A 15,582-nucleotide genomic window follows, 5' to 3' on the forward strand; every position below is an offset into this window, starting at 1 on the left:
AAACATTCCTGTGTTAAACTGGACTACAGAATTCCCAGGTCCAACAGATCTGTAAACAGGAAAAAAGCCAAAGTCAAACAAGAAACACAAACATTTTAAATGTCTGGGAATCATTTTTTCAAAATGTGATCCAGTGGAATTCAGGATACACCCTGCCAAATTGCAAAGCAGCTGTGTAGCTTCCAGTTCTCATCTGCTATGTGATACTGCTTTGCACAGAAGATACCTTTTTGTTCCTTGATACTGGCTACAAGGCAAAAACAGGGCAATGCAACCTCTACGTGTCATATGGCGTCAGAGAACCCACTGGGATCCACTGAAATGATGGTTTCTGCATAAACATTGCAAGTTCGGGGCTGTATTAAAAAATTAATGTGCTCAAACCCTTATATCCAGGCATAAACATCGTGATGACTACTATCAGTACTATTTCAGCTCGGTACCCTGAGTTTTTATTGCCTTCTAGACTCAGTCAAAACACCCAGAACTAGAGCCACAAACCTACTTGGTATTCTAATCTGTTCCTAAAAATAGAAGTTATGAGAAGTCAGATGTCTAACCGGAATTAGGAATCTGAATGTTTCTGTGGGTCTATACAAGAATGAGTTGAGTATCTGAGGCACTGCCATTGAAAGCGGAGGTAACCTGAATTAGCAGGTCATTTGCCAGAGAAAGCACTGGCAGAAGCCATCAACAAGCAGGGAGTTGGATAAAAAGACATCTGCCTATCCCTTAAATTCACTAGATGTTGAAATCAAATGTAAAATTTTGGTAAACCTCAAACCTAAATCTGAATGAATTAATATAGACAGAAAACAAGCAGGTTACTGCTGAGAAGATCATGACTTGTAATCTACTTACTGTGGTCAGTGCTTGGAAAAGGCAGTAGAAAATCAGGTACCATGCAACTCTTCCTGATACAAAAGGAGGCAGGTACCACATAAAAAAATAGGACACTACTGTGAAGGGTGTACATGCCAGCATCCTACAAAGAAGATTAACATGTCAACAATCTCAATGTAATGATAGTAAAGAACTTTACATTTTTCTGCTAATAATCAATATAATGCCATTTATTTTATGTTAAGTTTTTCTAACTACAATAATGCCATGTTTTTAAGTATTAACTAGTGTGCATTAAATACACAGATTAATATCAAATGCACAGAAGTACTTCCATAAAATGAAAAAGAGCCAGCAAACATGAAGGAAAAGAGCTATACTTAATATCCCACTCAGAACAGACACAGTTTTCTTGCACGTGCACTGTAACAGCATACCTATATATTGCCATTCTTTAGCACATGTCTCAGACCACACATTTATTAGAAAGAACCACAGAAAACTAAACTCTATTGTCACATGTCTTAGCATACTCCAGCAATTTTTACATGAGCCTACTTATTACCAAGGATTTCCTCTTCCAATTTTAATGCCTTCAGTTTTCCTCTCAATTTAGCCTCTTCATTGCTACTTCAAGCAAGTGCAAATATGTTGATACACTTAAAAATGCTGAAAAAAGCATAAAAGATAATGGACAGCCCACTGCAAAAGTTCTTACAGTCTGTATCTACTTGGGTATATGATAATTTGCTCCGTTTAACTCAACAGCAAAACTCCCAATCACTTCAAACACAAAAACATCATCTTCTGGAGAAGGTGGCTTAAAAAAAAGAACCACAGAAACTTAAATTGCCATTAACCAGCAATTAATTACGTTAGTCTAAAAATTATTTCAGGCAAACAACACTTGTCAAACTCCATGATACGGAATAAACAGTCAGATGATAACATTTCCTAAAAATCTGAGCTGCAGCAGCATTAGGGTTCTCCTGTATTCTTGTAAATCAGCCATTAAACAATGTAATTAGATGACCAAGATCCCAACAAAAAATATCCAAACATGTAAAAGAGAAAACAGATTAATCCCTTCACAACAGCACTACTGACATTGGGGGTCAGCTGATTATTTTGCAATCGTGAACTGAAAACCTGGAATACAAAAGAGTAATGTGGGTAAATAGTTTAGTAAAACAATGGCTTTCCCACACTGCTCTTTGGGACGGATAGCATCACTGGGAGCTGAGCATTTATAAGGAAAGTGCCAGGTTCTGGTATTCTCTGTCCCTCCAGTCCCCAGGCCACAGTACATCCACAGCTGGTCAGCAATGAAAAATGCAAATAAAGGTAAAATCCCAACACATCTCAACACCTTCCTCTCCAGAAGTGTGAGCTCTTCCAGACTGATGTCCAGAGAGAGTCCCAACTGTAAAATATTTTCATAGTCAATTTTTCATGCAACTTTACAGCAATAACCCTTTCAGTAGTCTTCCCCCTTCCATCCTATTTCCACATTTTCCTTTTGACATTAATGTCAGTGAGTTTTCAGAGCCTTGCTGAAGTTGCGGAATATCTGATTGTCTACTATTATCTCCTTTGACAAAATACTTGCTCAGGTTTGCTATCTCAAGCCAATGTCTGCTTATGCCTTTGTGATTGATGACTTCCTATTATACTGAGTACAGTATTAAGCCATAGTTAAATGTTCACCTTTACTAATGTTCTTGTTTTGCTGGCAAGCTTTTCTCACTGAGCCAATTCCATTGCTTCACTCTAGACACTTAAGAAGTCAGAATAATTTCAAAATAGGGAAGTATTTTTAAGATAATGGAAGAGCCATTTTTTTTTCTATGTGTAAGTCTGTTCTGACCTCCAAAGTTGTGTTGGATTTGTGTGTGGCAGGGTTTTGGTAGCAGGGGAAGGGGTTACAGCAGTGGCCCCTGTGAGAACTTCTTGAAGCTGCCCCAGCTCCAAGTTGGACCCACCTCTGGCCAAGACCGAGCCAATTAGTGATGGCAGCTGCACCTCTGCGATAACGTACTTAAGAAGGGGAATTTGAGAGGAGGAGGAGGAGTGGTGAAGACGACAGGTATGCAAACACCAAGGTCAGTAGAAGAAAAGAGAAGAAGAGAGGGAGGTGCACTAGAGCAGAGACTCCCCCACAGCCCGTGGTGGGAGGACAGGCCGTGCCCCCGCAGCCCATGGAGGGCCACGGTGGAGCAGATGCCGACCTGCAGCCCGTGGAGGTCCCCACGCTGGAGCTGGTGGCTGCACCTGAAGAATGCCGGGACTCTGTGGGGAGCCCGTGCTGGAGCAGTTCGTCACTGAGAGGACTGCAACATGCAGGAGGGACCCACGCTGGAGCAGTTCGGGAAGAGCTGCAGCCCGTGGGAAGGACTTGGAGAAAGTTCAGGGAGAACTGACTCCCATGGGACGGACCCCATGCTGGAGCAGGGGAGGAGTGTGAGGAGTCCACCTCTTGAGGAGGGAGGAGCAGCAAAGACAGCGGGTGATGAACTGACAGCAACCCCCATCACCTGCCCCCCTGCACCGCTGCCAGGGAAGAGGTAGAGAAATCAGGTGCAAAGCTGAGCCCAGGAAGAAAGAAGGAGTTTTTGGTTGGCAGTGGTGGTGTCTGAATTAAAGTGATGTACTTTTTCTTCTCCTAAGGAGCCTGTCTTTTGCCCATGACCATAATGGGTGACTCATCCCTCACTGTCCTTATCTCGATTCCAGAGCCTTTTAGTTTTTCCTTCCCATTCCTGAGGGAGGAGTGAGTGAGGGGCTGTGTGATGCTCAGTTGCCCTCTGGGTTCAAACCACAACAAAATAGTAGGAACGAAATTCCCATGAAAAAAAATACCATTACCAGAAGAACAGACAAAATCCTTCCAAAAAGAAAGGAGCTGTTTGATGAATGTATATTAAAGGCTGGGTTAGAAAAGCACTTCTCCTGTACAAGTTGTACAGTAGTTGGTTACAGTGCAAATTGCTGATAAATTCATGCTTGTGCTAGGATGGGGGTTATTCTAACATCGATTTCACACTAACAATAAATGCGTATCTGCATTATTTTCAGAGAACTGGAAAAAAAAGGCATCAGAATACATCTAACAGCATTTGTGTAGAAATTTCATTATTTTCTTTTTGAATAACTTTGTTATTTGGTTAATTCAGTGCTATTTAAAAAGCACTCCATTTACCTGGCCACAAACCAAATCCTGAAAAGAGAAATAGCAGCAAGCTCTCTTTTCCCATGGGGGTCTTGACAAAAAGCTTAACTTTGATCTGAAGGCCCTATGCCTGCTGGGGCCAAGAGCAGCTGATCTCAGCCTTCTTGCAACATGTACTTGCCTTCTATTCTTTGCCAGATATCAGCTGCCCACGGACAAGTTTCTGTAGCCTTAAAACCACATGACAGCAAGAGGACCACCAGTTTAAAAACTGGGCTTATTTTCCATGAAAATTCAATTTCTTTGCTTAGGATATCACATTTACATTTTTGTTGCGAATCAAGTTTGGGGATTATATTAATTCAAAATTCATAATTAATTCAAAATATTTTACAATACATTCTTACAATGCATGAGATAGAGCAGTGATGAAAGACTGCCTATTTCACAAACTACTCAGTCTCCCCTTGACTTCCAAAATATAAAAAAAACAACAAATGCATGCCCCGTGGCATAGACAAGCTTGGGTTCCTCAACATGGATCAATCCTTTCCAATTTTCTTGCTTCACACTTGTCAATCTCCTTCCTATATGAGTAACATTCATTCTTCTGAACTCTTCTTATAGCACACGACAGCACATGCACAAGCATGCTAGCTAGAGTGCACAGAAGGGATAAGTCTGTCACAGTGAAACATCACACTGTCCCTTTAAAAATGCTGATCAAAATCTTACAGCATCACACTCATTATAAAAGTCATGATGATTTTTTAATTAAGTATTCTGATTACAGGGATTAAGACAAGCAGGACCAGAATGACTGCTGTAAGGAAGACTGTAACAGAGTGTCCGGGCAGTGGTTGGTGGTTGCTGAGCCCTTCAGTGCCATGGTGTCACATCTGTTCCACATGTATGCACACATCCTTTAGTAAACTGAAAACCTAGGGAAATAAAGTTAACGGAATCCTGGAAGGCTGATGTGAGAAGTGAAGACACAGTAGGACACATGTAGAAACAAGTTCCAACTTTGTGAAGGGGTAAAGCCAAACTAAAGGAATCTAGACAAAGATGAAATTTCTACCACAGATTCAAGAAAGTTTTAAATCTCAGCTTACAGTTTTGTTAATAATGCAGTGTCTTGGGTTTACTTGTTTGTTCAACCAGTGGTAGAAAATCTCTTCTATGTTTTCATGGGTGAACAAATTAAAGGGAAATAGATGACATGACAACTTTTGTGTTTGATTTTATATATGCAGAATTAGTACAATCACTGTTGTCTGGGAAACAGGCGAAGAAAAATGAGTCTAATTCAATGAGATGACTGTATAATGACAAAATACACAATATACATATGCAAATATATGTACACATTTATGCTTACCAAGGCATGAGCCGGCCAATTTTTGTCCATCTACTTTTGCTAATAAAAAAGCCAGCAACGGGATCAGTAACTGCACCTGAGGCTTTGCCAATGAACAGCACCAAAGAGGCATGAAACGGAGTAATCTGAAAGTACAGACAGAACACTGTAAACAAGAGCCATTGTTTCACAATACAATGAAACAGCATAAAGCAACTTTCCAGAAAAAACCCTCAGTGTTTTAAAGTATAATGATAGCTCATTTACAAAACCTGTCTGCTGCTGTCATAGAAATTACTATTGGTTACCCATAGCAAACAAATGAGACATTGAGACAGGCATCATGCAAGAAGGGATTAGAGGGGAAAAGTGCAAGGAAGGAGAGACATTATGAATGTGTTTAGAACTAGGAAAATGAGTCAGATAGTCAAACAGTAGGCTAAAGTCCTCGTTTTATACATAAAACCTGACAGAGTCCCTCTATAATTATCCCCTCACTTTGCTCCCCACACAACCACATTTCCCCATACCTTTATCTTGACCTGATCTAGAAAAAGGTAGAGGGAGAAGTTTACACGTATTCATGGCTTTTCATCTCCTGAGATTACCAGCAAGGTGCCAACTGGTGGCATGTGGCTGTGGAAGAGGCTGTAGCACAGCAAACTTTATCCACTCAGAACTGAACTATGACAACTGAACTGCATAAAGCACATCTGTTCAAATCAAAGTTTCCAGCACACGTCCAACAAATTTCACTCGAAAAATGTTCATGGATTACATAAGGATAAAATGGCCAAGAAGAAAAATCTTTGAAGTTAACCGAGGAGGACCACACTTAAGTGCCTATATAGAAACACAGTTTATCCCAGGCAACATAGTTATTTTTCACATGTATCTGTAGAGAGCTTAGGCATTCGTATCACACAATGGTTAAAAAAGGTGAGTTCTCTTCCAAGTGCTCAGTTCATGTGCCTGAAACTACAGGCCTGAAAAAAGTCATGGAAATCTATATAAACATGAATGTTCCTCACATCAATTATCAAGACAGAGAGAGTTTGCTGAAACAGCCTATGTGGCTTAAACAGTGATAGCAGACAAACCCCTTTCATCTACGTACTTCTTCATGCTACCAGCGCTCCAATGCAGCGGGAAGCCTGGCGAACGCAGCTGATATAACACCAAGGTTGAGCTAGTAGCCCTGCTTTTCTGCAGAGCTTGTTGCCTCCAAGGCAGCACCACATGGCTTCCAGCTGGTGCAGGTCCCTGCCCACAGAGGTTGCTGTAGGTATTCCCTCAGAGGTGAAAGAAGGAAGCAATAATCTTTGGATATTCTGGATGACCTCTGTAAAAGGCAGATGCTACGCACTTTTGTAATCACACCTGTTAAATTTTAGCCCAAATTAGGTGAAATTGCAGGGGAGGTCAACCTTCCTGACACCACCAGCCCCAAGACACATACTCCACCCTAGAAAGCTTATGAACAGGGAAGGATTGGGAATGGTAGTCTCCAGCAGGTAATGACAGCGGCTCTCCAAGCATCCTATGGTAGGACAAGGCTGGGACGAGCATTGGGCTGTTCCCCACAGCAGTTTGCCGATGTTCACCTCATCCACCTTTGTTGACTTGTGCCCTCCCACAGCCAAGGTGGCAAGTAGCCCACCAACCCTGAGGCAGACTTGCCATGGGGGCTGCACTGGAACTGCTCAGAAGTCACTACTGCTGCTCAAGAGATAAGTCAGTCAAAACAAGAGCAAAATAGCTCAGATACAGGCATTGGAATACTGCAGCTATGAGGGACACAGGGACAGAAAACTTCAAATGAGGTGGGTTTTGCATTGGTATTCTGTTGAGATAACTTAAGTAGACTGAAAGGAAGTGGCTATTAGATAAACAGAGGTGGAAGAAAGCCTTGAGGAAAATTAAAACCTCACTTATGTTAGGAGTGGAGTATGTGTAGTCACCCTGTATTCATCATCAGTATGGGTTTATACATCTATTGGCTGTATTTTCTTAGCCCCTAAATCTGGACAGTGTCTGTCAGTACCAATGCCAGAAACTTTTCAGTGTTAATAAAATACAAGCTAAAATATGCTAAACTCATCCATCTCAAAAGGAATAAAGACTGGGATCCTATTATCAGAAGTTTTGGTGTTTTCTAGTAATCTGACTCAAGGATCCTGTGTGGTTTGGAGTTACATTTATATGTCTGTAGTCTATACACAAGTGATTTAGGCAGAACATGGAGCTCAAATGGAAAACTGTAAGCTACAGAAAGTGAATAAAACGTAATTTTCTTAGAAAGGATGCAGATTATGTATGAAAGATTACACCTAGTGAGTTTCACAGTCTCTCAAAGAGGTAAAACAGTTCTGTCCTCTAAGTGGGCAAGAATTAAATCCAGGTAGTGACTGTAAAATTACATGCTCTCCCCTGAAAATGTGTGGAAAAAACTACAGGATTTCAAAGATGTTTATTGGGCCTTGAAATAAATCCTGTCCCTGCAGAATTATTTCAGGGAACAAACTAAATCATCAAGGAACAAATAATCAAGCCCCTTAATGAAGTAGTAAGTGTATCATTACAAAGATTAAGCAAAATTGTTGCGTTTCAGTAGGAGCTTGTTAACAAAATAATTACTATGCCATTTGTTTAGGTAGCACCCGACAATGCAAGAACGGGACCCCAGCTTTCTGGACACTGTACACAAACACTAAAGAAATAAACAGTCCCTAGCTTCAAGAATATTCAATTTCTGTGATAAGCAGAGAGTGGGGGAACTGCCATATTTATAAGCACCCTGGGAAAACTGTACTAGTGTCTTTCTCATTCAGTTCATGCTTCATCATCTCCAACGGCTTGTATTGCTATCCTTGAAATAAGTGTGAAACAGCTGTAGTCAGAGCTGCATCCACCTCTCTGATGCACATCCAAGTTACCTGGTCCACCTCCAACTCCTCAGACTCCACACCACCCACTTGACATCTGTGACACTGCTGTCCAAACCTGGCTCCTTTTCTAGATCTTGTGACTTTGATCTCAGCATGACACTCAAGATCTCAGTTTTACATGTCAGTCTTATTGTGTTGCCAATTTTATCAAGTAACACCTCAGCTTCTGGTATCAGACTTCTATAAGAAAATCATAAGCCCAATCTTTTGGACACCTTCACTCCCCAAGTCATGATATCCTTCCTGTCTTTCTACATTTTAAACAGCAAATGGATAAAAAATATCTGATCCAGAACCTCCTGGTTTTTCCAGCAAATAAAAAGTCATCACTGCTGAAAGCCACTCATATACTTTCAGGTAGAGCTGTCCCTGCAATTTGGCCCTCTCCCTAAAATCCTTTTTTCTATCCTATAATACTTTATCTGTCCACCTAGTTACCATGCAGACATATAAGACAATCCAAAACAGCAAAAAATGCTTATGGATTGATTTTCTTTGCTGTTCTGAAATCTAGCTGGAGCAGCTGAAAGTCAGATGAATGGGATGATTCCTACTGCTTTGTTTTACCAGGTCTGCTTCTGCACCAGAAAGTCACAGACTGGAAGCAAAGAACCTTCAGGAAGGATAAGTCAGCTTTCTTTACAAAGAAATTATCCCAGAAAAACCAAATAAAATTTGTGTGAAATTATGTTGACTACTGGATGCAACTGCAGTGATTTTTAACTAAACCAAATGAACAAAACTTCACAACCTCAACGTGGTGATACTAATGTTTCAGAAGTCCCATACCTTACACTCTCTGACTCGACATAGAGAACTGCTTTTTCGTGTGTCTGTGAGTGTGTGAGCTGTACAGTGCCTAAAGCTCTACCAATAATCCCAAACTAAAAGCAAATGATGGCCACTTCAAGGAAACTAGGGAAAAAAGAAAAAAAAATAATATTCTGGACGAGTTTATGCAGTTTCCAGGATGTTGAACTGCTAGAGGCAATGATAACAAGACAATTTAAAAGCTTTATTAGCTAATTCACCTTTTATCATTCCAGAGTCATTGTCATTATCATTCAGTTGACAACATCTGAGTTAAGTCTACAGTCTATAAAGGTTTCTTGTGCTACTTACATGGGCTATATCTAGCAGGTAGATCTGTAGGAAGAAAGAGGCAGCACTCCCTGCCACTTGATTTGGGGCACCTCCTATCGCGTAGCATAATTTGCCACAAAGCGAGAGCCTGTATCCCTGTCCAAGAGGAAACAGAACAAATGATGAGAAAAACAAGGTACATAAGTTAAAAGCTGCAGAAGTCATAATGTTAAAGTCTAAGGTTAACACCACATTCACGTATTCACCTCACAGGTATTTCATTAATAAATCCGTATGTCCTCAACCCCTATTACCAACAGGCATTTGGATGCTTATGGTTTTGATTTTTAATGGTTTTGTTCCTTAACTCAGACTCTAACAGATTAAAGTGTTCCTACAAGGGAATCTAGGTTTACCTACCTGCTTCTTGCAAGCTATTAAAAAGGAACAAGTCTACAAACAAGCAAGAAGCAGCAAAGAAGTACACAATGTTACAGCATTTTCTGAGCTTAGCTTTGTCTTTGAATGTTTAATTCAGATATTTTTAAAGGTTGAAAACTTTTTAAAAAAAATATTTCCTATATTAATTGTTCAGAACATAATAATTGATATATACTCTCACACCACAGTAATTGGACAACATTCATAAAAGGAAAGTTCCACAGTCAAATGCAAAATGAATAGATCCCAAACGTTTGTGCTCCGTTCCTTCCTGCCTTTGTCACAAAATGCTGATGCTACCCTGGCAAAGTCACCTGACTTTGCACATCTTCCTTTTGACTTGACTTTTCTATATCTTTTGTGAAAGTTGGCATAATAGGGAAAGTGATTTTGGGGCCCAAGTCCTCTTTAAGAAGGACTCTTAAGTCACTCTAGGCATGTTTAAAAATTTTGCAAAACTGTGCTTTCTCATTTGTCTTTTGATGTTTGAAAAGTACGGTAAGCATCCAAAAATAGTCTCTAATAAAATTGGCAAGTAACATAAAAGCTGAAAATAAGGTTTTGTAATAGTAATTAAAAGACAAAAAATGCACAGAGTCTAACAGAAAAGTCTAATGAAGAACACTGTTGTTCTGTAGTAGAAGTTCCAGGTTACTGGAAAGCCTTTAAAAACATCTTAAAACTTAATTTCATGCCATAAAATTCAAAATACAGGAATGACACTTCATTAATCTTGTATTCCTTTCGAAGGGACAACATATCCAACCTGAATTTAGGCTTCTAGGCTTTCAATCGCTTTTTAAAGATTGCTGTCAGCAGGAACCAGGAAACACGAAGAGGAGCATCCTGGGTCTGTCCTCCCTCTGAACTGACTACACAAGCCCGTGATTCTTATATTAGATAAGGATAAAAATAGAGATATGGTAATAAGATCCGCTATGATGATAATATTCTGATACATTACCTAATTTCTGAACATTTTAAAATTTACCAAATACCATCAGGTTTACTACCTAACAGAGTTTTAGTAAGTCTTAGACTTCTAAACTGAGCCTTTCATTATCTAATCATTTTCCTTTGAACTGTTTTATTTGAGCGAGTGTGAACAAGCAAGCATGAGTATCAGGACTCTTTCCTTTTTGTTTTGCCACAGAGAAAGACGGGGTGGTATCCCATCACTACATCCAAGTAAAGCGGACAGGGACAGGTCACAAGCGACAAAATGGTATTGCCACAGCAGGCCTCACTTGTATTCCGTACTGGCAATTTTCTTCTTTCCAGGAAAAAACCCACAGAGTGGTAAACAGTCACAATACAGACTTCTGAGCAATATACTATTTAATTTGATAAGAGTTTTTAAACACAACGGACTATATACATATTTGCTGTATAAAGTAACTCTGTTTTTCATACATATGTCCTATTAAATGCGAGCTTTACTAGACTTGTGGGGTCTATAGAACCTTGTTTGCTTGACTCGCAACCCTCTCGAACTCTGCTCCAGGGGCTGTGTACTTCTAAACTTTATCGTATTGTTTTATTTTTTAATCATTCTGTTCTCCTAGCCTCACCTCCATCCTCTCAGGAACTAAATTACTTTGAAGGGTTATTTTCCTTTGATACCATCCCTTTTGATCTCTAAGCACTGGCAAGATGACTGTCAGCTGCAATCAAGAGACATAAACCACTGCTATGTAAATCCTGTATCCCATTCCACCCCCAAGACAAGCTGAGAAAAACTTGTAGATTCATAATGCTGTTTTCCCACTTATTTTCCCTAGTATCTGCCACAGAATCATAGAATGGTTTGGGTTGGAAGGAACTTTTAAAGATCATCCAGTCCAACCCCCCTGCCATGGGCAGGGACACCTTCCACTAGCCCAGGTTGCCCAAAGCCCCGTCCAACCTGGCCTTGAACCCTTCCAGGGAGGGGGCAGCCACAGCTTCTCTGGGCAGCCTGTGCCAGTGTCTCCTCACCATCATCATAAAAACCTCTTCCTTACATATCTCTTTCAGTTTAAAACCAGTGTCCCTTGTCCTTTCAATAGCTAAGGCAATTATAACACAGAAAAAGTAAATGCCTCTATATAATATACAATTATATATACAAAAAGCATACAAATATTTTTATAACACAAATCTTAAGTTCTTAAAAATTAGTCTAATTAAAGTTGTGGTACAGGAAGCAGTCAAGATCTAAACTTACAGGCTGTAGGCAATACTCCTTGTCTTTACGTCAGTTTCATCGTTAGAAAATTTACAATCTTAATACATTTTCTTTAAAAAGTATCACTGTGATTCCACACACCCCCAGGATGATGGTCAACTACTTTCTGAATCACGCTCCCAGATCACCTTGAAGCAAAGTTAATACTTTAGTCACAACAGTAGTTAAGTTTTAAGTGAATTTTGTTTATAAATATTATTTTCAGAATAGAACAAGCTGTCAGATAGACATAGCATACAGAGATGTTCTGTTCAGTCAGCCACAGAAATGCAGGGAATCAGCAGCTCATGAACTTCCTGAAATGGAAGTTACCTCCTGATCACTGTTCAATACCTGTTTTACTTTTACTTCACCTAATTACTTTTGGAATTCATTTGTACATTAAGCCATAACACACCACAGCAGTTCTACACATGAATGACACGTACCATGACACGTTCACTGCAGCTCTGCTACCTGGTAATTTCATTGAACGCCCCTCAATTTCTATCTGCTGAGAAATAATCAGACTCTACATTCTGGTGTGTCTTTCCAAAAGCAGCACTCCATAATCTATTCTGACTCTCTGTATTGAAGTTCTATGGTAGTCACTATGTTTTCTACCTCAGTATCCTATGAGACAGTGGTAAAAATGAAGGTAGGTATCTGCAGCAGTAAAGCTGAAACATTTCCTTCTTTCTAACTTCCTAGGCTTACAGTTAAAGAGTAGAAAAGACAAACCGTGGCAGGTGTCCATTACAGGATCTAGAGGAGTGAGTCCTTCAGCCTCAGTTGGGTTTACATGATACTGCTAATAAATGACACCAGAAACTGTCTTGAGAAGAATAACATCGCACTTGTGCAGAGCGGCGTGACCAACAGTAGCGCGTTATGAGCAGCTAACAGGGTTTTTCTCTTAAGGCTGAATTTCCCTGCTGCATTGCTTCCTCGAGCAACAGAAATTGCTTGATTTCTGTGAAATCCAGTGAAAGCTTTTTCACCTGTGTAAGCTTGTCAGTAAGCTTAAAAAGTACTCCAAAAATTCACTAGAGATCTGAATGTGTAGGCAGTGGTCAAATACAAACTATTTACAATGAAAATTTTGTTTGAGACCCCTGTGGTGTAGTTGAATGTCAACATCAAATTGCTTCTACAAACTTTAGAAGAAAACACAAGAGGATGGGGTGGGGAATGAGAGAAAGGAAGGTAAAATTAAGTTATAACCTTCTTTTGTTCTCAGATCAACTTGACAATTTTGGACTTATACATGCCTCCCTATCAAAGTTAATTGTGTTTCAAGGTAAACCAAGAAAGCATAATAGCTGAGAGATTTGATTTTGCACCTTAAATGAAAGGGCAAGTTTAAACATTGTCATAGAAAACTAATGCATTTCATACACTGTAGTTCCTTTATTTTTAATTCTCTTGTAAGTTAAAACCATACTTTTCATTGCTTGTAAATTTTCCCTTCGCCAGCAGACCAGAAATCAGCGTTTGTAACAGTTAATCTTATTTCTAAAGAATGTATTAAGTACACTGAAAACAACTCTTTGCTGAGAAGATGGATATTGGACATTTTGAGCACAGGGAGCAGCCACATTTTGTCCCAAGCTATTCTTTATCAGTCAACTCCAGAACTGAACCAACAAGTAATTTAAAAGCAGTAAGAAAAGAGAGAAAAACCTGTGACTCAAAGATAAACGCTAGTCTAGTTTATCTGAGAAACAATGAAAACGCAGCTAACGAGGAACAGCTTTTGAGTCAGCTTTTCTCTCAACATAGAATTAATACTGGTAATGTTTCTGTTCTGTGAGTGACCATACACACGACTGTCTCATAAAACCGTGAGAGTAACCAAGTATTTCCAGGACTGTTTTTGGGTTTCTTAAGCAACATCAGCCCACCCCTGGGTGGAAGAAATAACAGCAGCAGAGCTTGGGTGCACACACCTAGAGAGGGCAATACAAACAAGTGGTGCTTCCCCAGGATATTCTTCCAGCTGCCGCAACATCACGCAGAGGGGCTCTGTGAGTCAAAGACGGTGTATCTCTGTTTAAAATCTTCAGATTTCTCTTATGAGTTCACCCAGATGCTTTCTGAACACATAAATGCAAGCCAGAGCAGCACATGCCCACAGCGTCCGAGGAGCTCCATGGCTTGAATGCCCTCCACCACCTCGGGGAAGGTTCCCTCGGCCTCTCCGTTTTGAAGATGTCCCATCACAGCTTTACCAGGTGCCCCCTCAAGAGCCACAGAGCGAGGGGGATCCTCACTCACCTCTTCTCTGCCTCTCCACTCTGATCTCGGCAAGCACCGAGTCTAAAGAGGAAGCATTCGGATGCTCCATCACTCGCAAAGCTCATCTGGAAGTTCGGAGTCGATGAGGCTTGAGGAGAGTGACCCCCGCCCCTCTCTCCTGCCGCCGTACCCCACCTGCCTCCACCCGAGAGCCCCGGAGGGAAGAAACAGTGGAAAGCAAATGAGCTCTTCCCTGCCACCGAAGTGGACAGTAAATATTGCATAGTGCACTCGAGGGAAAACATCAGCGTTACACGGAGCTTCGCGGTGAGAGAGAGAGAGAGGGGCGGTAAAGATTTATTTCAGGTACCTCGTTGAGACAGGCTGCGCCGTGCAAGAAGCGCCACACAAAACACGACAGCAGCAAGTGCGGGCTGCTCCAAACCCCCTGAGATCCCCCCCCGCCTTCCTCGTGAAGGAAAATAAAAAAGCAGCGGCCGGAGCGGGAGGGCGCGGCAGGACCGCTCCGCACGCCCGGGACCCCAACCCCGCTCCACCCCGGGACCCCCAGCCCCACGACGGCCGCCGTTCCCCTCCCCCTCCCCTTACCTCCTCCTCCGGGCGCTCCGGGGTGTCCTTTGCAGCCCCCGCCATGGTGGAGCGGACAGCCCAGCCCCGTCCAACACCTGCGTGCCCGGGGCGGGGCGGTGGAGGGAAAGAGAGGGAGAGCGGGTGGCGTCCTCCCTCACCCTCCCGCAGCGCCCGGGGCGGGGGCAAAGGCGCTATCGCTGCCCTCCAGGCTCGGGAGGGGGGATTCCCCGCGAGAGGAGCCCGCTCCCCGCCTCGGCCGAGCCCCTTCCCCAGGGCGGCTGGAACACCCCCTGACCCGCCGCCCCTCCATGCCAGTTCCCCCGCGGAGCGGGGCGGCCGGCGGCGGGCGCAGCCGCGGGAGCCGTCCAGAGGCGAGGGCCAGGCCCTGCGGGCCGGCAGCCCGCGCCCTCGGCAGCGGCCGCTGCTCCCGCCGCGGGGCTTCCTCAGCGGGTGGGCGCCAGGCGGAGAAGGCTTGGGGGGCCGCTCTCATCCTGAGCCTGAACATACCGGCTCCCCCCTTCTGAAGAGACGCGCTTCTTTCCGATTTACGTGAATTTACAGCCGCGCCAGCCAGCAGCGCTGTCATCCGTCGGCTGGACGCGGGGTCACGCAAAAACCCGCACTGACACTGGAATGCGCCGTGGAAAGAGCTGCTGCCGCTGCCCTCGAAGGCCCTGGAGCTGACACCGTTATTTAGGCACTG

General features: G+C 42.3%; 1 protein-coding gene across 1 annotated transcript in view; it reads right to left on the bottom strand.

Annotated features, from left to right (window-relative positions):
- The window catches only part of MFSD2B (MFSD2 lysolipid transporter B, sphingolipid), a 39,108-nt gene extending 24,076 nt beyond the window's left edge, over nt 1-15,032 (bottom strand). Inside the window, exons 1-4 of the mRNA XM_074921883.1 lie at nt 14,898-15,032; nt 9,443-9,559; nt 5,394-5,518; nt 862-985 (exon numbers count right to left, since the gene is read on the bottom strand). Of these exons, the coding sequence (XP_074777984.1) occupies nt 862-985; nt 5,394-5,518; nt 9,443-9,559; nt 14,898-14,942 (411 nt within the window). The 5' untranslated portion in view covers nt 14,943-15,032. The remainder of the gene's footprint in view (nt 1-861; nt 986-5,393; nt 5,519-9,442; nt 9,560-14,897) is intronic.
- Nucleotides 15,033-15,582: the final 550 nt, after the last annotated feature.

Source organism: Athene noctua, chromosome 1 (assembly GCF_965140245.1).
Source record: "Athene noctua chromosome 1, bAthNoc1.hap1.1, whole genome shotgun sequence".
In the NCBI taxonomy this organism is placed as follows: Eukaryota; Metazoa; Chordata; class Aves; order Strigiformes; family Strigidae; genus Athene; species Athene noctua.